This window comes from Salvelinus alpinus, chromosome 10 (genome assembly GCF_045679555.1).
Source record: "Salvelinus alpinus chromosome 10, SLU_Salpinus.1, whole genome shotgun sequence".
Taxonomy (NCBI): domain Eukaryota; kingdom Metazoa; phylum Chordata; class Actinopteri; order Salmoniformes; family Salmonidae; genus Salvelinus; species Salvelinus alpinus.
The window spans coordinates 31,008,238-31,032,466 of NC_092095.1; the positions used below are offsets into that span (position 1 = coordinate 31,008,238).

The 24,229-nt window shown below is 40.5% G+C and overlaps 1 protein-coding gene across 1 annotated transcript in view; it reads left to right on the forward strand.

Moving 5' to 3' along the window:
• The first annotated feature begins 222 nt into the window (after nt 1-222).
• The window catches only part of LOC139531894 (cadherin-7-like), a 122,901-nt gene continuing 98,894 nt past the window's right edge, over nt 223-24,229 (forward strand). Inside the window, exons 1-2 of the mRNA XM_071328835.1 lie at nt 223-531; nt 9,865-10,466. Coding sequence (XP_071184936.1) covers nt 10,221-10,466 — 246 coding nt within the window. The 5' untranslated portion in view covers nt 223-531; nt 9,865-10,220. The remainder of the gene's footprint in view (nt 532-9,864; nt 10,467-24,229) is intronic.

A 24,229-nucleotide genomic window follows, 5' to 3' on the forward strand; every position in this document is an offset into this window, starting at 1 on the left:
CTACAGTAACAGTTTTGGTACCATAACATGATTACAGTCGCTGTACTGTAAATCATTTTGTTAGGTCTGGTAGTCATGCCCCAGTTCACGCCTGGCATTGTACCTTGCGCCTCTTTGTGGGAGTACCCAAACCCCTACGCAGCTGGCTGGGGAATCTCCAACTGAGCCAGCTCTGGTGCAGCCAGAGAGGAGAGGACCATCTGAATAATTTTCAGTCAGCGAAGGCACATTCGTCTGTTTGCGTGTGTGTGTGTGTGTGTGTGAGTGAGAGAGAGAGAGAGAGAGAGAGAGAGAGAGAGAGAGAGGGAGATGGAGATGGAGAGGGAGGGGATTCGGGGATCGGAGTTCCTGCGCTGCATCTCTTCTAGGTTCACCAATGCGCGTTGTGGTAGAGTTATGCTATTCACCTGTGCACGATCAGGAATACGTTTGTATTACAAACTTTTCATATATTTTTTGTCATCATCACCTCTAGTGGTAGCCAACACGGAAAGAGCTCAACTTTTATAACTTACGACCTGCCAATACGAGGTAAGTTTTATCGAATCATTGAAGTTGTGAGTAAATTCAAACCTATGTTACGTGCATTTCCACCAGAGTTGTTGCTTGCAGCAGTTGAGAACGATTCCACTGGGACATGAAGTTGGCGTATGGTTAATTCATGACATTAAATTATATTTCGCTAATTCTGTCATCAGTATGCAGTGGGCACAGCTTTCCTGCAGCGGCTGTTCACTGATATGTTTGTTGACCAAGCGTTTTGTGGTGAATGGTGCGTCATGGACATTTTAATGCCAAACATTTTTAACATTCGATTGAGATATCTCGCTTCCCCCGTTGCTGTCTCATTTCTCTCAACACAGTTGGAGGTGAGCGCTATAAGTGTCAGACCTATTTATGATATGCTATGGGATGTTCTTAGTCTCTAGCTTTCATCAGTTCAATGTTGGCGTAATGTAGCTATAAATGATGCGACGCTCCATTTTGGGAACATGCATGCGCAGTGTTGTTTCAAAATAACTTTATTTGTGTAGACTATTGCATGTGCACATTTAGCAGATTCATGTTAGGATTTGTTTTGTGAACGTATGGGCTTTGAATATGAATAGCACGCCACGAACTACGGTATGTATACCGTGGTCACTTATGGGGTATTTGACAGAATGTACATTATAATAGAAAAGGTAATAAAAAAGTTATAACAATTAAGGCTATCAACCTGCTTCTCTTGGCAGTGTCTGGAATGAGAAATAAACACGTCATGCATTAAAACTTATCAAGCATGAAATGCATCCTACTAATTGATCAAATGAAAAGTTATGATTGGCATGCATACCATGATGACAACAACGTATTGGTCGTTTGTCACTGCACAGTCGATACAACTACGTATGGTACTTTATAAAATGGTAGATGGGATACGCAGAGCAAACTGCATAACGCACGGACGATTCTGCCACACTTCTCCTAGACCTTGCTAAGGTGGGGACTGATCAGGGTTATTTTTATGGTGGGTGTTCCACATGGAATTCATACTTTAGATGTCATATTCATCTATATTCTTTTCAGGTTCTCCACACTGTAATTTAGGAAATTCTCATTCAATACAGGAGCAAATTAATAAGCAATGCTTTCATCATTTGAAAATGAATTTCAATTATTAATGTTGCTTGAGATTGGATTTGTTTTATTGCTATGAATCAGCCATTTTCTTGCACAACACAAATCAATCAGCTAATTTTAATTGGAGTGATGCAATTAATCAATTTGCTCTCTAATCAAATTGACTTTTGAAAAGTTTGTCTGCTGTTGCAGGTTGATATATTTTGATATTCAGAAGACTGATTCATTCATTCAATCCTCTAATTATGTCTGCCTAGATAGTTTTCACAAAACAAGCCTATGCTTTCTTAGGTTTGTGGCCCCTCCCCATCTCAGACAGTAATACTAATTTGGACTCCTTACAGTGTGTCTACCCCACTATGGAGAAGTACTCTTACACTCTCCTTCTGTGATAGTACATATTACAAACCTATAACCCACCCCATTAGATGGATTGCTTTGGCTATACTAAGGCTAAGAGGTGTGGATTGAAGCAATTGGAGGCTGATGCTTCGTAAAACCCATAGAGATTTGAAAGGCTATCTGCTCTCAGCCACTGGCAGGCTTACATCAATGAAAAGTCCTTACATTTCCTAGAAAAACACTTTTATGTGACCAAGTCACTGACTCACCTACATACAGTATCACGATTGTCCCATATGAGACCTATAGTATGGGTATTCCTTAGGTACAGCCTCCTTTACAAATAATGTTGACAACTATGCTGTATAAAATCAAAGATAGTTGGGAACAGATTTTCAATGTTTCAATACCATGGCATTGGGTTTATGAACTGATATACAAAACAACAATTGATGCATCAAATCATTCTTTACAATTTAAGCTATTATATGAAATTCTCGCTACAATAATAGTGCTCAGTGTTTGGGGTATTGAACAGTCAGACCGGTGCAGACTTTGCCACGAGGAAACCGAATCATTAGAGGATCTCTTTTGGTACTGTCCATTGGTGGATTGTTTTTGGATTCAAGTTCAGGAATGGTTGTTCTGCTATAATGTCAGGGTGCGGTTGGACCTGCAAACAGTATTGCTGGGGGATTTGAAGGACCACAGTCATTCAATAGTAAATATCATTGTGCTCTTGGGTAAACATTTTATTTTCCGGGCAATTTCGGCAGAAATGCTGCAGATGGGCAGGTTCAAGTCCCTAGGGATACACCATGGGAGAATGGAAGGATGTATTGTGAGAGGAAATTGTAGAATGATTATTTACTGGGAAGATGGAAGATCTGTGGCTGTCTGAAGTAAATATATACACAAACGTACAGTATAAATGTTTGAGGTCCTCCAATCAGAGGTGTGGGTGGGGATGGGATTATTGTATGTTTTGCGTTTCGCTATTTATACTGAACCAAAATATAAAAGCAACATACAACAATTTCAAAGGTTTTACTGAGTTACAGGTCATATGAGGAAATCAGTCAATTGAAAAAAAAACATTACGCCCTAATCTATGCATTTCACATGACTGGGAATACAGATATGCATCTTTTTGTCACAGATACCTCAAATATAATGGGCCTCACAATGGGCCTCAGAATATTGTCACGGTATTTTTGTGCATTCAAATTGCTATCGATAAAATGCAGTTGTGTTCGTTGTCCGTAGCTGATGCCTGCCCGTACCGTAATCCCACCGCCACCATGGGGTACTCTGTTTACAACGTTGACATCAGCAAACCGCTCACCCACAAGACGCCATGCACATGGTCTGCAGTTGCGAGGCCGGTTGGATGTTCTGTCAAATTCTCTAAAACCACATTGGAGGCAGCTTATGGTAGAGAAATTAACATTTAATTGACTGGAAGCAGCTCTGGTGGATATTCTTTCAGTAAACATGCCAATTGCACGCTCCCTCAAAACTTTGCACATCTGTGGCATTGTGTTATGTGACAGAACTGCACATTTTAGAGTGGCCTTTTATTGTCCCCAGCGCAAGGTGTACCTGTGTAATGATCATGCTGTTGAATTAGCTTCTTGATATGCCACACCTGTTAGGTGGATGGATTATCTTGACAAAGGACAAATGCTTACTAATAGGGATGTAAACAAATTTGTACACTAAATGTGAGAGAAATAAGCTTTTTGTACATATGGAACATTTCTGGGATAATTTTCTTTCATCTCATGAAACATGGGACCCACACTTTACATGTTGTGTTTATATTTGTGTTCAGTGTATGTTTTGGTTTCATGCTGTGAGCAGTGTGTGTGCTGGACCTGGTAGTTATGGGTGAGCTCGCTTCCATAGGGGCTTGGTTCTTCCCGCCCTTGAAAAATCCCTTTGGGCCAGGGCATTGCCAGCGTCTCGGGGCAGGTGGGGGCGAGTGCGCCCTCTGACCAGTGCACCCACGGTGGGAGCGGCCATTCGTATTGTCTTTGTATTGTGTTATTGTAATTTTAAAGAAAAAAATTATATATATATATATATATATACTGTATATATGTATACACTACCGTTCAAAAGTTTGGGGTCACTTAGAAATGTCCTTGTTTTTGAATGAAAAGCACATTTTCTGTCCATTGAAATTACATCAAATTGATCAGAAATACAGTGTAGACATTGTTAATATTGTAAATGACTATTGTAGCTGGAAACGGCTGATTTTTTATGGAATATCTACATAGGCGTAGAGGCCCAGCATCAGCATTTGTGGGTTGGATTACAGGCTCAAAATGGCCAGAAACAAAGACTTTCTTTTGAAACTCATGCAAGAAATTGAAGATCTCGTACAACGCTGTGTACTACTCCCTTCACAGAACAGCGCAAACTGGCTCTAACCAGAAGAGAAAGAGGAATCGGAGGCCCCGGTGCACAACTGAGCAAAAGTACATTAGAGCGTCTAGTTTGAGAAACAGATGCCTCACAAGTCCTCAACTGGCAGCTTCATTAAAAAGTACCCACAAAACACCAGTCTCAACGTCAACAGTGAAGAGGCGACTCCGGGATGCTGGCCTTCTTGGCAGAGTTGCAAATAAAAAGCCATATCTCAGACTGGCCAATAAAAATAAAAAATTAAGATGGGCAAAAGAACGCCGACACTGGACATAGGAACTCTGCCTAGAAGGCCAGAAACCCGGAATCGCCTCTTCACTGTTGATGTTGAGACTGGTGTTCTTCAGTTTCTTGGCAATTTCTCGCATGGAATAGCTTTCATTTCTCAGAACAAGAATAGACTGACGAGTTTCAGAAGAAAGTTCTTTGTTTCTGGCCATTTTGAGCCTGTAATCCAACCCACAAATGCTGATGCTCCAGATACTCAACTAGTCGAAAGAAGGCCAGTTTTATTGCTTCTTTAATCAGAACAACAGTTTTCAGCTGTGCTAACATAATTGCAAAAGGGTTTTCTAATGATCAATTAGCCTTATAAAATTATAAACTTGGATTAGCTAACACAACGTGCCATTGGAACACAGGAGTGATGGTTGCTGATAATGAGCCTCTGTATGCCTATGTAGCTATTCCATAAAAAATCTGCCGTTTCCAGCTCCAATAGTCATTTACAACATTAACAATGTCTACACTGTATTTCTGATCAATTTGATGTAATTTCAATGGATAAAAAATTTGCTTTTCTTTCATAAACCAGGACATTTCTAAGTGACCCCAAACTTTTGAACGGTAGTGTAAATAGATGCTCCAAATGGTTCTCCACACTGAACCCTTTCTGTGGGTTGTCCCACTTGGTTACACTCTTAGAAAAAAATATTAATTGAGAAGGGGTAGGATTCTACCAAGAACCTATAGATGGGTCTGTTATGCAGTGTTTATCACCAGACCCTTACAGTCCATTCTATGGCAATACGTGATTGTGATTTGCCATTGTGTGATCGGAATGCTGCAGTGCAACTTGTTCCCTCAAAATACACAGTGACTTGGTTGAAAATTGCTCCAAATCAGCTATAGAAAAACAAGCATCTCTACTGTACTCCTTAGGGCTCTTGCGTTTTCAGTAAAACATCAGGATTATAAGATTCTGTTATTCCGTGAATAGGGAGTTGTCTCAGTGGTTTCTTTGAACCCCCTCTCTCTGTTTGCATATCAGAAAGCCAGTGCCCATACTAACCTTACTGAGCTTATACGAGCCCATAGCAATCAGACAAGGGGTCCAAGATGGAGTAGTGAAATGCAAGTGTTTACAGATTTTACCTAACACAGACAACTGGCCAGTATAGACTTTTCAGTGTTACATTTCTAGTGTTGATTCAGGAGTTAATTTCACTCTGTAAGAGTGAAATTAACACTCAGTGGTGTAAAATAAGCCTCAGTGTTGGTGTTAATGAGCATAGTTATTGTTTTACACTGTGGTGAGTAAAACAGTCCCATCAAAACCACGAGCATCATTATCATGTTTCACAGAATGCTCTACTGCGGGTAGGTTATTTTTCTAAACTAATCCAATCAGTTAGTTCGATTTATTGCACCTGTTACCGAAATGGTTGTTCCAGATTAAGTGGTTTAGGTAGTCTCCATTTTCAATTTCCATTGTCCTGACAATCATTCTGAATGCGGATTAATAAAAATACAAACTGTTGGCAATCCTAAATCTGTCTGGATTCCAATCGGAATTATGCATTAATTTGCAAGTCAGCATAATGTGACATTCAGGCCTGATGTGGTCTATAAACCAGGAGATTCCTGACACCGCTGTGTTAGAGGACATCAAAATAAGACCTTGTAATATGTAACGTATATTGTCATAGTTTAAAAAAAAGTATAACATTTGCCTAAGGACTCGCTTGGTGAAGTACATTCATGGTAGGTAACTCTATTATGGTCAGTGCAATCCAGATCCTTGGGGCATCCCTACCCTTAACCCCAACCTTAACTCCTACCCTTACCCTTAAAGTTACCTTAACCATAACCCTAACCTTAACCATTTTACATTTCAACTTCAATGGGGTAGGGAAGTCCCAAGGATCCCGGATAGCACGGACCACTCTAAAATTCACAAACATTTTTAAGGGACCCTGGGAAATATGCAAATTAGACTTTACACCATACACCATTTCATTATATTTCATTCCACTGTAGATGGAAATTATGTGGGTTTTTTACCCCACAGTAGAGCACGTGCATTTTATATTTAATTCCAGATCAGAGTGAAATACTAATTAGTTCACTCCAGTGCATAGTGAAATGCCTATTGCTTTACTCCAGTGTATAGTGAAATCCTTAATATTTCACTCCAGTGTATTGTGAATTTCACACAGCCAGTGTACATTTTCTACTCAGTATAGGGTTATAGAAACACTGTCTAAATGTTAACATTTTAACACTTTTGAAAGTGTTAAATTCACTCTGTTAAGAGCAGATGCATACTGCATACACACAGCAAAAGTGTTAGAATTAACACTACAGGGAGTAAGTTTAACACTTCCAATTTTGCTGTGTATTTGTTGTGCCCCGGTAGACACTGTGAAATCTACAAGCTATATGAAAGGGCGGAAATTAGTGATTGGTTACTAAGCACTCTTAATCCCATTGTGAGGCGGGCAAATGGGATTAGAGACCTCAGAGAGAGAGAGAAAGAGAGAGAGAGACCGAGACCCTTGGTACATGATGCAGATTCATATTTACTTATCACTGTCTCTCCAACACTCTAATTTCTCCCTTTTACTACTGGTATTTTAAAGCAACTAAACACCTTCCAAATCAGCGATGTGTAAGGTGATGCTTTTGTTATATCCTTTTGTTATATCCTTTTGTTATATCCTCAAGTGCAAATGGTGGAAGGACAACTTCATTCTTCAAGCAAAACAAAACAGATATTTCTCCTGTACACTGAAGGTTGTAAACATCTGCTCTTCCTCTCTCCATCCCTCTCTCTCTTGCTCCTTCTGTTTCTTATTGATGCACATAGCGTCAGCGAGCTCTTGACTCTCCCTACAATTCATTCCCAGTTCCGTTCTGTGGGGCTTTGGGTTAAGCACAATAAGAAGCATTAATTTGTCTGCTCGCCTCAGTCTGACCCTGCACTGGGCAGATCCTCTCCAACACAATACCACAGTCTCAACCTGCCTGCCTCTGCCTCTACGGCTCTCTTGGTTCTCTCTGCCCTCCAGCCAGATCTGTTCCACTTTCTACCACTACCTGCCATTAAATCGGATGCAGGAACTTGCATTTACTTTCTCCCTGTGTGTGTGTGTGTGTGTGTGTGTGTGTGTGTGTGTGTGTGTGTGTGTGTGTGTGCGTGTGCGTGTGCGCGTGCGTGTGTTTTCCATTCCGTACATCATTAGGCTTTTCACATTCAGGACACAAACAGGTCACCTTGAGATGTTTGTCTGTTGGCGGGTCAAGTGGGACCCAGGGGATCCTGAGTGGTGCAGCAGTCTAAGGCACTGCATCGCTGTGCTAGAGGTGTCACAACAGACCTGGGTTCGATCCCAGGCTGTATCACGACCAGCTGTGATCAGGAGTCCCGTAGGGCAGTAAATAAGAATTTGTTCTTAACTGACTTACCTAGTTAAATTTTTTAAAAGCGCTCTGTTTCTTAGAAGTGAGCAATGGTTCTATGGAGCACCATTTCTACTCAAAGATTCCTTTCTCTTGGAAAGGGTTCTTTGCGGTCTGAATGGTTGCAAAGAACCTTCTTGCTAGAGGATGTCTCCACTGAAACAACCATTGATGTCGCTAAATATGAGTTGGCAGCAATTTCATCTAATTAGTCTTCTCCTTCTCTTCTTTATCTCAGTTTATACCAGGTTTGAGCAGGACTAGCATAACCGTGTGAAGGTGGAAACAGGCTGGTTGAAATTCTGTGAAGTGTCACTGCTCTTTTTGCCTCCCGAAATAAAGCCGCAGCCATGTGAAATGAAAACACTTCTGAAGCAGTGCATGATACCATCATTTATCTCTATGTGTTAATTACCAGCACTTGATAATGACTTCGTTAAGGCACGAGTGGAGCGGAGCAAATGACTTCCAGCAGGATGTGGTGTTAGCTGTTTTTATTTAGCTCCCGGGGAGAAAGAGGAGAAAACACAATGAGTGCTTAGAGACTGTGTGGGAAGAGAGAGGACATTGCATGCCAAGGTAATTATCTCCATTGGCCAAGGCATCTGCCTATAGTCTACAGGAGGAGAGAAAACGACAGGTCAGAGAGGAAACAGATGTATGCATGGTCAAGAGTCTCAGTTTCTGTTTCTTAAGAGCTCGCTTTCAGTTTCAGTAGTCCTCTTGGGATTTGTTGGTGTGAGTTTTCTTCTGGCTGACTTGAATTGGTAAGTCAAGTGATATTTGGTCATGTACCCAGTGAATGGATTGACTTTCGCGTTTTCACACTCTCGTTACATTCTTTTATGGCTAAGCCTGCTCAGCTCTCAACTAGATAACAAGTCACAGTATACTGCTCAGGTAATTCTCCAATGGTGGTGTCGCTGGGATGTGGTGTGATATATGCTTAGACAACAATCGATCATAATAAGCCTATTTCACTACTTCCACTAGTTCCTAATGGCATGATTGGTCGTTGGTAGTCAATCCCATGCAGCAGCATGATGGTGGCTGAGTGACTGAGGCAGAGATCGCGTTGCATGCTCATACGGCGCTCCGTAGTCCACACACACACAAACTGCTGGGAGTAGAGGTCAGAACACGAACCGGTCCGTCATGTTGCTGACAGCTCAGATTTATTTTTAATCTTGTGGATGAGGGCTTGCCAAACAGATCAGGTGCCTTGTTAGTGTTGTGTGGGGAACCATAGCGGTATTACTTTGTGCCCTTCTACAAAGAAAATGTAACAAAATAACGACCTTGGAAAAGGTAAATCTGCAGTAATGTGAATTCAGCACGAAAGAAGGCTGAACGACACTTAATTGTTATTCCTACCGCCCACTATTTTTTTCCCTGTATGTGGAAATCACTTTGCTTGTGTACATAGATAAGCCAGGTCATTTTGCTCCAATATTCTTGTTAACATTTGACCTCACTCAATTTGGTTTATGTTGGGAATGGGAATGTACAGTGTAGGTTAGTACGTAGAACGTTATGGGCCCTTGAAGGATACTATGTTAATTGTATTTACCATATTTACTGTCTATTCATTTTTGTTCGATTTCTTTATCAGTGGTTGAAAAATGTAATTATCATTGCATCAGCAAGCACATTACTTAGTGTCTAAAGTGACTGCGGTCACTGAGGCAATTTCGCTGATGGCAGTTTCTCCCTCTCTCTCTAACTCTCTCTCTCTCTCTCTCTCTCTCTCTCTCTCTCGCTCTCCTCATCCCTTTGTTCTGATAGGTGCCAATTACTCCACCTCTGTGGTGAAGAAGCAAGCTTCCCCGTCGCCATTGACCCTCAATCTACCCCCAATGTCAACCCTCTATCTCCAAAGTGGAGGGAATTACCACAGCTTTTGTCTACAATCAAGACCAATGAACAGCAGCACCACTCCAATACCCAGAGCTTGACTTTTTCCCTTTTCTTCAATCCAAGTACTCTCTTCTTCAGGGTTGTATCCACGGTCTTCTTCTTTTTCTTTTTGGCAAAACATTGGTTCAGGTGGACAGTGGGGATCAGGCCCTGAGGGTTTTGACATTTCTCCGCTGTGTGATTTTTCTCTCTCCTGGTCTTGTTGCTTGTTGGAGGGGGCCTAAATGAGGTGGTGTGGCTCAGGAAGTGTGTGGAGAGCAGGTGCTCTCCTGGCACTGCTGCTTCCCCTCTGGGAGCTGGGCTGCTGGGGGTTGATCTCTGCCTCTGGGGCCTCTGGGACACAGAACCAGGCCCAGCACACTGCTGGAGGCCCATGGGAGCTGCTTCGCAGGCACAAACGCAGCTGGGTATGGAACCAATTCTTTGTCCTGGAGGAGTACACAGGTGAAGAACCGCTGTATGTTGGCAAGGTAAGTGTTTGCACTTCATGTGTATTTATATAGCAGTTTGGATGAGAAACAAACAATAGATATTGTTTAACTGCACCATGTTTTTAGATAACAATTTACAAGATTTCATCACTCTGATCACTAGGAAAACATGTAGAATACGTCAAAATAAGTCACTCTGATTGCTTATTTGTTTTGTTAAACACATCCATTCTATTTATAGAATTTGTCATTTTAAGCTCATGTTTCAGTCATGTGTTGCTTGTCTCAAGTTTATTGCATTCCAAACAGGTTGAAAAAAATATACATTATTTTTTCAATAATTAGAGTAAGTGATCATTTGAACCATTAATCACACAATGCTGTTTTTAATTTTTTTTATTACATGTTGCACTCTCTCTTTTAAACTGTATTAGTGTATCAGCAACTCACAACGGGTGCCAGTAACCACAGCTCATTTCAGCACCACATTTAAGCAGACAGCTCCCTCTCAGTGAGGGCCTGAGCTCAAATTGGGCAGATGGGCCTCATTTGCATTTCCTGGATTTCTGTTTTCTTGAGGAATTTCGTGGTCTTATAATCAAATCAGGTTTCAGCTTTCCGCTCATCTGCAGGATAATTGCTCAGGTCTGCATGTGTTTGCAGGCTCTGCACTCACAAACACACTTCCTGACAGTCTCTGAACTAGATAAGTGGTTCCAGCAGCAGGAATTAGGATAGTTGTGACTCTCCCATTATCTCCCATTGAGTGCTGGAGAAATGTTATGGATAGGAAGCCAAATCACAATGTGTATCCTTAGTGTTAGTGAAACCTTTATGTAGTATACTGCATATACTGGCCTCAGTGATTATGTATATTTACTATGGTTGTGGTATGCATTTTATTTTTCTTTATTTGTAGTCTTTGTTAGTCATTTGATTGGTTTCTTTGTACAATGTTGACCTTTTAAAGTTGGAATGAGAGCGGTGCAGAAGGTCAATCTGGGCCACTGAGTTGAACCTGAGATTTGTGTACGTGAAGTCAAAGTTTCTTCTCTGACTCGTACACCTCCAGTACGATAAAGTTAAGTGCATAAAAGCACCTTTTTCATTACCCTCCAAGCACTCGGTCAGGCTTGTACACTGTAGAAATAGTAGCATCAAAACACAAAAAACTGTCACTCATACAATCAAGTGGTTAAGAAATACAAATGGTCTATAGCCTAAATATTGATTGAGGATAAGGGCCTATGGAGAATATTTTTTTTGTGGAATTACACTTTATGCTTTGTTTAGACAGATTAGAAACAGGAGACAGAGGAGTCAAAGTGGGACAGGCAGAAGCGGGAATTGAACCCCTGACTTCCGGGGCAGTAAAATGGCACATTTCATTGTAGTCTCATTGGAATATTACCCACTCAACCACACAGCCACACTGTAAACATAAATTCTGGGGTAAATTGAAATTGACAACAACAAAAAAACATATACTTATTAAAAAAATGTACCCTTTAATTAAATAGGCAAGTCAGTTAAGGACAAATTATTATTTACAATGATGGTCTACACCGGCCAAACCCGGACGACGCTGGGCCAATTGTGCACCCCCCCTATGGGACTCCCAATTACGTCCGACTGTGATACAACCTGGAATCGAACCAGGGTGTCTGTAGTGACGCCTCTAGCACTGAGATGCAGTGCCTTAGACCACTGCACCACTCAGGAGCCCAACACTCTGTTAATTTCATTCCTTTTCTGGTAGTGCTCCATGTTCCTGGCAAGGTGTTACACACTTACGTATTGTTACAACACACCATGTAATGTTTCAAAACATCTCAGGAGGATGTGTTTCAATACTCCAGCAAGAAGGTTTTGTCTCCTTCGCAATGGTGGCAGTTCAGTTGCCACTAGTTTTGGTTTTACAAAACACTTCATTTTAACACTCTTCAGTGTCAACGGAGACAAGGTCCACAGCTTTTAATAGGAAGCTTTTGTAGGTATTTAAGAAGCATGGGCAATTATTCATCCATTTGAATCATCTTTCAGGATACAAGAGGATCTGAGATTTTTGCCTGCCTCAAACCTTAACTTCTCACCCCCTCGCATGGCTGACCAATCAGATCTGTTGATTCCTAGAGGTGATGCATGTTGCCCAGGAGCAAAAGGGACTGTCACGTTAGGTGTCATGACACTGTTTCTGACATGACAGGAAGTTCTGAACTCGTGGCTGAGGTCAGAACTTTGCGTTCATTTGTTTTTTTGTTTTATGGACTTCAAGTGAGAACCTAAGTGAATGTTATCATAAAACATGTATATATTTAATGCAATACCGTAGGTATTTCATAAGGCCTTAGTTTGAGGGCCTAGTTTTCCCCTAATACAGGGTCCTGAAACTCACTTTGAACCAAAACCAAGCCCGTCATTATCATATTTCCAAGCATGCTCTACTGCAGGTTGATTTCTATCTTTTTTTATGTGTTTTTGCTTGTACATTGATTGATACATCTTATGCTAAACAAAGATAAATAACATACATTTTTCTAAACTAATCTAATCTGTTAGTTAGAATTTTTTTTACCCGTTACTGAAATGGTTGTTCCAGTTTGAATGGTTAATGTAGTATCCTTACAATGTTCCTAACTCTGGCAGGCATTCTAAATTCAAGTTGTAGGTGAAGAAGAGCTTCAACTGTTTGCGAGCCAACTCTGGGTGGATTCCAATATGATTTACACATCACTTTGCAAGCCAGCAAAATATGACTTGCAGGTAGGGTTGCAAAAATTTGGGAGCTTTCCTGAAATTCCCAGGTTTCCCAGAACTCCCAGGTGGAAGATATCTCGAATCCGGAGTCCTTCAACCAGGATATCTGGGTATTTTGGATAAGTTACTGGAAGTTTGCAAACTCTACTTGATGTGGCCTGTAAATAATCAGTGTGCGATATGTAATTTATTGTCATAAGTTTAATTTTAATGATAACATTCACATAGAAACTCACTTTTTGAAGGCCACAGGATTGGAAAGGAATGAATTCAACAACCATGTATCTGTCACAAAAAAATTATAGTCATGGTTGGTAACTCTAGAATTCACTCAAAAGACAAGGCACTCTGGGAAATATTTGAATAGGTTTTACACTAAGTAGTGTATTAATTTAACACTGGTTCCAGTGTGTATATGGTCCCACTCTTTCAGTATTGATTCAACACTCTCAGTGTTAATTTAATTTAAGACTGGTTCCAGTGTGTATATTGCCCACTCTTTCAGTGTTGATTTAACACTCTCAGTATTAATTTAATACTGGAGAATTTGCTGTGATAGTCCTCCTATTTATGTAATGAAGAAGAACTTATTGTGTCTCCATATTGATATGTATGCTTGCACTCAAAGAAACAAAGTGGCCACTACTAGATGCAACATATTTTGATTGATTGGTGGAATTGCATTTTATCAGTCTTTATGTGAATTGCCAAAATTAATAACAGTGATAATCCCAAAATAATGTAGTGTGATTTCTTGTACATAATCATCTTAATCATCATCATTTTGGACATTTCTGTACATGCAATGCTTGAGTCAGAATATCTCAACACTGGTCGGCTGTTGGTTATTACACAGTAAGTCCCTCTTAATAATGATGTATACTGAGTCAATAGTGCCACTGTGCCAGCCATGGATAGCCATAATTTGGCATCTGTGTGCAAACAATCCGACAGACCCCCCTAGTTGGATCTGGTCATTTGTCTAAGCAGAAGCAGGGGGATATATGATATAATGTGGGGGAAATGGGAAGTCATCACTTTGGCCTGGCTGATCCCGCCGCTGCTGCATCTGCAGCCCTGCTTGGCTTTAATGGATTCTGTCAGATTGTGAAATTCAGAACCAAATGTCTCATTATGCCTTGGCACTGTGCCTGGGGTAAGTGCACTGGCCTAGAATCAGCTGCAGTCACAGCAAGCCGGCGAAAAACATACATTAAAGACTCAAAACTACACAGTGTCGTCTGAAAATTGGTGACGCATATTTAAGCAAGTGGGAATGGTGTTGTCGGAGTAGTGCTTACACTTAACAGATGCTCGGCGGTAAACATGACATAATTGCAGTGATTATGTGCGGTGATTATCGTTTTGTGCACAGGGTGTTCGAGTTACTAAATATTTGCAAGTACCAGTGTGGAGTCTGGGCTGAATTAGTGATCTAAGTAGGCATGCAATTCGGTATCACTTTTATTCCTAATTAGTTGAGTCAACTTTTATCTCTAAGCTTTCATTTTGTGTCTTGTCTGTGTTTACCAGAACGTGTACAGAAATCACAGTTTCTGAGCAATTTTACAAACTTCTGAAAAACATTATACTGACTTTGTTGATGAGCTCCTACCACGGCAGTGTCCTCCTTTCCCATAGGTCTGTTCACGTTTCAGTGGCTACAGTGCTTTGCCCATCAACCCTCGGGGCAAGCAGAGCTCCCGTTCACGTCAAATGGACCATCGTAGGGCACAACAGACAGGACCCTTGTGCTGCGTCTAGCTTATTTTTAGAGCCTGTTTTCAGAAACTGAAAGCCTGAATAACCATCCAATTAATGGATGGACTTATTTCCCTTTTCTTCCTTTAATGGCTGCTTTCAGGGCAGTATTATGAAGCCTTTCCCCTGCCAAACACACAACTATGGGCCTTTGTCCATGTGAATAGAGAAGCACAAGGAGAGGCAGGAGATCGGAAAACATCTGTGGATGAGCAGCTGGAAATTTGAGCTAAAGCAGACTTGTACTGAGTTCACGAAGTACAAAGTACACATGCTCTATCAACATGTAGTCTGTAACTTGAAAACAAGTGGATCTGAAACTTGGGTTTTACTGATCACCACCAGTTGCGATGCGAAATGTTTTTCCCTCTTTAGTTCTTGGCTGAATCATTCCTACTCTGGTGGCAAATAAACTTCAATAACTAAGCCTATAGCGAAAGTCATTACATTTTTTAAGAAAACACGCACGCGCGCACGCATGCACACACACACACAGGATGATACCCATGCTAGCTCCCTCATTAGCATTCTGTTAGAGGTTCCCTTTCAAATAGATTAGTGTCATAGAGCCCGGTATGCTACACCATGCCTCCACTGAGGGGTCAGTCCCAATCTTATCTAATCACTATCTCCACTCATTTACCACAAACAGGGAGGCAAAGCTGGCTAGTGGAAGGGGCCGCATGCGCTAGCTAAAGAGGAGGGAAGATGAGAGAATTTGAGCTGACGGGGGGGTCATCATATCCTAGGAACTACCCCAGGGAGAGGGTATGGGAGTGGGGGAGCTCATCATGGAGCCTGGGGCCTCTGGGAATGTTGTGTTAGTGGGGGTTTGGAAGGCAACACTATGCTATTATCCAGGGAATGAAAATAGATGCTGATAGTGGTGCACCTTTTAAAGGACTAGTTGTGGCAGAAAAATAATATTCTGTTAGGACTTTTTTTGATAGTCTTCTACAAAATACAGTATAAAACGCAGACACTCTTTCACTTCACCCTTTATTTGTGACTGATTCGTCAGTGTACACACTATAAGAAACTATTTAACTTCTCTTTGTCTTGAGAGATGGGGCAGAAGACATCGGGGCTTTAGGGGGCTGAGGCAGGTATGTCCCCTGGGGAATGAGAGTGTAAGGTACAGAGCAGAGGATCACTGTTGACCTATCACCTTGCCACGAGAAGCATCCTTTGGGCTTGATTTTTCCACTTTATGGTACACAGCTGGTAGGGTTGCTAAGAAACAGAGGTAGAGAGAAGAGCTAAATCATTGCTGACTAGTTCCATTCTAGTTTGTTTGATGCCCCCTAGTAAAACGGTATCTTGCTCATATGAAGGGAGCCCAAGAGGGATGGATGGTGTGTCTTGGGAATTGTTTGTTTATCATAGGTTATATTATGGTTTGAGGTATGGTTAGAGGTAGGGGATTGAGTTGTTGAAATTGTTGAAGTTCTATATTGACTTTTAGGGATCCAAACTAGTAAGACCTTGAATTTTTGATAAGGTGTCCTCAGCCTTTTGTTGAAAGTAATGTATGACAACAAAGACAAAGGGAATGTATATTATGCTTCAATTCAAGTTCACACACACACACACACGCACGCACACGCACACTCACACTCACACACACACACACACACACACACACACACACACACACACACACACACACACACACACACACACACACACACACACACACACACACACTGTGCCTTGTACATGGTCTTGCCTGTTATCTTCCGAAAAATTGACAATGTTGGCTCAGGGGAGACTTTGGATCAATCAACTTATAATTTTTTTCATAGCTGTTGGGCCTCAAGAAAATAAGTTATTTGAATGATTAAAATACACAAAATTGTGACAGACAGGGTTGATTTGGTCTTATGTAGCAACATTTTAAGTAGTTTTTTTAACGTTGAATAAAAGTAGAGCTAGAAAATGGTATATCATACACTATAGAACAATGAGAAAGTAATTCTGATTTGAAAGTTGATAAACTTGTAACCCCATTTTGAGAAAATGGCCCTTGAATGTTTTAATACACCTACTGGAGAGCTCTTCTTTGTCTACACCCCACCAATTTCTGTAAGGATTCACATGTGAGGCCATGTGCTAAACAGAGAGAGTACGGTAGTGTACTAAACAACCAAAGATATCAAGACTAAAGGCTGGTTTATACTAGGTCTATTGACATGTCTGTATACAGTTGTCACAGTGACATCATGAACATTCTATAGTCGTCTGACATCAAACTTGTCGTTGTCGTTTAAAACAAATATAAACACAAAAACAACAAATCAAATCAAATGTATTTATATAGCCCTTCTTACATCAGCTGATATATCAAAGTGGCTGCATGACATCAGCAGCATGGTGGTCCAAAATAGCATAACTGTTGTATTTTAACACCAGTAAACCATCCGTTTAAAAATGTATGTTGTATATGTCAATCTAGCAAACCAGGCGACTAAAAGCAACTTTCTGAACAATGTTTTGGTTAGTTTCTAGCTTATTAGGTAGCTAGCTAGCTAACGTTAAGTTAGCTGGCTAGCCAGTTCAAATAATGACCATATCATATAGCTGACAACGTCTTAACCTGAGCTCATTTGTATTCATTATTACAGGAAAATAAACTCAAAACAAGATCATTATTTGGCAAGCTAATTACAGAAAATAGCTTACGGTTGTGAGTGTGACGAAATAAAAGCAGGGTATTCTACCGAAGAATTTTAGAACTTGGACACTGTCTCGTTGGCCTAACGTTATATCCTTATTTGACTTTGGTGCAGGCCATGTTGTTCTTCACATTAACATCTCTGGTGAACACACACTATATCAAATAAAATCTAAGTTTATTTTTTACACATGCGCAGGATGCAGAAGGTGTAAACGGTACAGTGAAATGTTTACTTGTATAGTGGAATCTTTTGTTTAGACATTTAGCTAGCTAGCTAAACAATGAACCATAATCCTAACTCATAATGTTACTACCCTGCATGAATCTACAGGTAGCTAAAGATAACCAACTAGGTTCAATGTTAGCTAGCTAGCTAACATTAGGCTATTACTAGCAATGCAAATGGCTCTGAGATACGAATAATATTACTACACAAATCATACACGTAATGTTAGCTAGCGAACCAGCCCGCTAACATTAGCTAGCTAGCTAACGGTACGCTTTAACTTGCAATGAAAATTACTTTCTGACAAAATTAGAAAAGTATGATATTTGAAAATGTAGCTAGCTAGACTCTCTTACGTGTGTATAGGGATGAACGCTTCTCCCTCCTTGTCATGGATACCTTGGTTGCCCTTAGTTTGAAGATGTAATCTGGAGACAGGTGTTTTATACAACAGCCTTCTGTCTCTTTTCGACTCTCTCCACATATTTGCAATCAAACGCCTGAATTTTCTCCACCTCCTATCATACTCTGCTTCCACTGGTCATTCCACTGATTTCAAACCTCAGTCCTCCAGAAAGTGGAGAGCATTAGCAACACTTTTGCAGTTCTTCGTAATATTGTTCAAAAAAGCTGCATTAGAAAGGATTACCTACACATATTGAGCAGCTCATGTTATAGACAGAAGCGGGCTACATGGCAGACCAATCCGAACTCATCTCTCGGGCATGCCCAGCCCATCCATTATCTCAGCCATGGCTAGCGGGAAGGTTCCTCACTTTTTCCGTGGCTAAAACAACTACGCTCGTAATTTAACAATTGTATTTGTATTTACAAATGGCATATGTTTGTTATTAAAGCACATGAAAGTTCACATGTTTCAGAAGGCATTTCTTCCCCCCCAAAAAAACATTTTAATTTTAAAACAAAATGTTTACGTTCAAATTCCTCTCCTGTGAAGTAGTGATGCTCGACATAAGCCTCGTTTCCTGAAACGAGTCCCAATTACACTATAGCTTGAGATGAATAGGAGTGAATTTGCCCTGTCATTAGCTTTTTTCCCCTCTAAATAGAATTAGACAATGAATTTGAGGCGTCATTTTTCATGGAATGACTAATCAGATTACGGTATCAACATTAATTTTCAGACAAGTGTCTGTTTGTAATTAAACAAGTTTGATCTGGGTGTATCAAATACCGGACCAGGAAGCCATGTTGTATAATGCACTATTAAATAGAAACCATTTTGGAAATTGATCCACATCGTCAGTGAGTCTTTCAGGTATATGCTGGCAGCCTGTTACATAATATATTATCTCTTTAAAATTCACAAGTTGTGAATACTTGCTATGGTATCGACAGTTCAGTGTTGTCTTGCTTTGATTTTGCATTGATATGTCAGACTATTTCTTTCACTGTCAATACTGTAGGTGTTATTCTTGCCTCTTCAGCCTGAATTAAGTTGTGTCCTGAAGTGGTTTGTTGGAAAGAGTTTGTGTGAAGTCATCCTATTCTTGGAATGAGGCCCATTCATTTTCAGTGGGGGAGATGAGTCCATTGTCTGGCAGCGGTAAATTATGCCCTTGGCTGCAGCTAGCTAGGCAAAGCAAAGACTATGGGATGATTCAGAAATGGATTGGACTATGATCTAAGGTTCTTGTTGAGTTCTGTGTGACTGTTCCTGAAATCCCACAGAAGGAATGTTTAAGTCGATAGAATGATTTACTGTGTTTCTTCGACAGGGGATAAATGCATTCACTTCTACAGGGAATGTGTGTACACATCAAACGTGTTCCCTCCCTAAGGCCAAGGCTGTCTCATGTTGAGGTTTAAGGTATCTTATTGTTTGAAGTGGTACTGCTTGTTTGAGTTGGTTATTATCCACTTGGATTGTAGTGGTATGGAAGACTATGTAAATGAGAATTCAATTATTATCCCCTATGTTCTCTTTCAGTCACAGGTATCAAGTTTCACTCACACATTTATTTTGTAACATTGAGAGTGAGTCACAGAAGTCATATTCACTTTAATGCCTGAGCTATCCACATCCACAGACAATATTACTCAGGTCTTTTGTGTTTGCTGAATGACTCCTTGAGCCCTATTCAATCGAAACAGGTAACTGAGATAAAAAAATACCATTCTTCCAACAGCGAGAAGCAAGTTTGAATTTAAATGCGGTTGGCATTCTACTTGTTTCCCACTGCCATTCTTCTGTTGAGGACATTATTCCAAACATGCACTCTTGAACCCCAAGAAATATTGTGTTTTTGACATATGCTTGCGTTCAGTATATGGGGATAGATTTCTGCCATGTGTACATTATGTTTTGGCAGGTATCTACCTCCATACAGCTTGATTAAATAAGGACCATTGTTTTCATTATTTCTTATCTTATTATTTTTTGAATGTACATTGTACATTGCTCACAGTTATTCACATAGTGTTTACTCCCTGGAGTTAACCCTATTGGTAATGTATTGGCTTCTCTGTGACACTTCAGTATATCCAGCCACACCGACAAATCAATAAGTTATTTAATTTTCTATTTCATCAATTAGCAGACAAATGAATCTAATCATATACTGAAGCTAAAATTAGAAGAGACTTTACTCTGGGCAAGAGCATACAATCTAAGAAGGAACTTTTTAGTACAACGGGAGATGCGGCGACATCACAGCCTCATCACCAAAGCCATTCACGCCTAGGCTATGATTTTTACTAAAGGCCACATTCAACAATGTCAGCCACCAAACGTTGGTAAATGGTTTGAGCGCTGATCAAATTTCAGAGTGGGTGATATACATATTAAATGGAAATTTCACCCTGGCTCTGCCACGGCATATAGTAAATTCTACATAAAAAACATAGCTTTTTTTTAATCATAAACAATTATCTAAACCACAGGCTAGAAATAGCACATTTTCATTTCACTGGTAGAATCAGGAAGTTTCGACTCCCTGTGTATTTGTGAACAACAAAGTCCCGTATTCATAGCGAATGCTGATACCGCCCGCTAGGTAGAGGGAGTGTGCCCACAAACTTAAATAATGGCGTTGTTAACTTCGAACGACCAACACACAATCATTTCAGGATTTCTCTAGGCAATATTTTTTTGTTTGTTCTTCACTGTTTAACATCATGCCCGTGTGATTCTGCCAGTGGTTTGCGGCTATTAAGAATGATGCGGTGACCAAAGATTATCGGAGGGATTTTCAGGCTGAACTGATGAGGAATACATTTCAACGACAGCTGAGAAGTGATGCGATACCATCGTTTTTGTCTTCCTTCACAACAAAATGGAAGATTATCAATTAGAGGTAACCTAACATTAGCTAGCTTGATAGCCTAGCTGGGTAATTTAGCTAGCTAGCGTTACAGTCCTGTACTGAACTCTGAAAGCCATCAGCTAAATCATATAGCTAGCTATCTTTTGGTATACACACAGTCAATCAATTTCGCCCATGCCATGGTAGTCACTGCTTGACTGGTGGTTGCCTTTAGCAGAGTTAACATGTTTGTTTGTTCATTCTATCTTTGACTGACGTTAGCTAATGTTACCAAATAAGAGTATCTACATTTGTTAGCCATCTATTCCACCCTTGTCTGGAAAACAATCAGTTAGTACAAGTAGAATTGTCGATATAGCAAACTCACTCTCTGTTTGTGTGTTGGTAGCAATGATGAATGTGTATAAATCGTCTGGTTGGTTAGTTGGTTCCCAGCCAGTCCCAACTGGCTAGCAATCTTGCTTCCAATTTAGACACTAGTTAGCCAACAGCAAGCTGACAATATTGAAATGTCCATGTTAGGTATGCTTAACTAGCCCGTCTAATAGAGATCAAAACAATTGAGTAGTTAAATTGTGTATTGTTGTATATTTTGTTGTAGGTGGTATAGAATCTGATTCCACCAACATGCGCTCCCAACACCTAGCTCTGCACAAGCTGAAGGTAAGTTGGCCAAAATATTTCAAGCTGACGGCTAAGATAGCTCAATTTCCATTAAGCATGGTATAAACATGAATTGGATACTGTTTGTATGGTTTGTGTTTGTGTTATGGGGTTACAGGTGGTTCGAGGTAGCCTGAGGACCACAGCGTACCTTCCAGACCATGTCATCAATTTAGTCTACCCCCCTTCTCATTTGACCTTTTCTGTTTGTAAAACTCAGGTTATCTGGAGTAATTCCACAGTGCCTTGCTGAAAAATAGTCCGAAGCGGGGGCATTTCGGGTAAACAAGCATAAGGGAGCGGACACACCTTACGGTTATGGAACACACCAAGATTGTGAGACAGAAACCAGGAAGGGACACTGACAGTAATGATGTACAACCACCTCATTCTTCTCTGCAGATTTTTAGAACACAATGCAAAGACATGTCTACAAAATTCCCCTGCAAAGGGATACTATTGACAAGAATGATCTGTCAAAGTCAATGGGCTGGAAGAGGTTTACAGATAGTACATTGAGATGAGGGGGTTTTTGGTTGTACAGGATTGTGCTTAGACAGTAAATGTATTGTGTATGAGTGTGATTGAGGTGCCTTTTCTCCTCATGGCACCTCATGGTCCCTTCCACCAAAAGCGTAAAATGCTAACACCATAACCATGCCTTTTCAGGAGACATGCAGTACCCGTAAATCTTCTGCAAGAGAACTGAACAGTTGGTGGTTAAGAAGCCCTACACCACTTTCGGCAGTCTTATCCAGTTGGCCGTTTTCCGCAGACAGGACAAGCCCATCACCATAAGCACAAAGAATCTCAGCTTCCCCAGCCCACCATTGCCAGTGTACCGAAGCCTGATAAAGGACTATGGCTGCGTTTACACAGGCAGCCTAATTCTGATATTTTTTCACTAATCAGATCAGTTCTGAAAAAGACCTGATGTAATTAAGACCAGCTAGTGGAAAAAAGACAAGAATTGGGCTGCCTGTGTAAACACAGCCAGTATGGCTCAGCATAAGACCATGTAGAACAGGGGCCTCTAACCCTGTTGCTGTGGAGCTACCCTCCTGTAGGTTTTCGCTCCAAACCCAATTGAAACTAACCTGGTTCAGCTTATCAACTAGCTGATAATTAGAATTAGTTGTGCTAGATTAGGGTTGGAGTGAAAACCTGCAGGATGGTAGCTCTCCAGAAACAGGGTTGGAGAGCCCTAAATAAATACCCTAAATAAATATGGATATTTTCTATCAATCTTCAAAATTTGTCTGCCCTTATGTATTCACAGAAGATATTTATATAAGCTGTATAGGGCTCTGTAGCATCAAACAGATACTAGACATTCAGAAAACCAAAGAATGTTGTTTTTTTTATAAAAAATCTAAAATAGCAGAGTGTACACTATTTAATGCTAACTCAAGAGAACTGGGTATTCAACAACAATGTTATATGGTAAAAGTAACATACCCCAAAAATTGTATGAACAGTGTAGTACAGTTCAGTGTGTCCAAATGTGTCTCAGGTGTAGAGACACACAAGTGCAGAGAACTGTAGTTACAGATTGTTACACCAGATAATGTGATTTACCCAAAGATTTTTGCCGAAATCTTGTCTATTTCAAGTCTTCTCTCATTGGTCGAGACAGATGGGTGTCCATCCCAAAGTGCTGCATGCCATGATGACAGAGATCTGTCTCGAACAGACAGTGAGAATACATGAAATAGACAAGATGGCAGCGCACATATTGTTGGATTACTTTATGGAGCAAAAAAGTATAACGGAGCATTTTCTAAATTCAAACTGACCCCTGCAACTGGACACGGACATTTTATGAGACTCCTGTTTCCCCTAATCAAGGACAAAGACAGCATCGCTAAGGTTGGTCGAAGATTCTCTGTGCTACACCAAACAGTACCTATCCTGTAACTCCCAGTAATGGATACCAAAAATATTTGGTTAAATTACATTATCTGGTGTAATAATCTGTAGCTAAGAGAACTGGTTATCAGCAGATGATGGGATAGGTGGTCATGATGAAATTTCCATTCCGAAGAAACATACAGTAAGTATGTGAGTGTTGTCATGATCAAACTGCCATCTGCTTGAAATTACATTTACATTTACATTTAAGTCATTTAGCAGACGCTCTTATCCAGAGCGACTTACAAATTGGAAAGTTCATACATATTCATCCTGGTCCCCCCGTGGGGAATGAACCCACAACCCTGGCGTTGCAAGCGCCATGCTCTACCAACTGAGCCACACGGGACCAGAAATCCAGCATAATGTCTAATCCCTTGAGAGGGATACAGTTCACAGGATACAGTTATGCTACAATGACACACGGAGGCAAAGGAATTCTCTTTCTGTACCTAGAATCCACTCCAGGAAGAAGCCCAGGCACCACACGATATTGTCTGTAAGATGAAAACAATAAGAT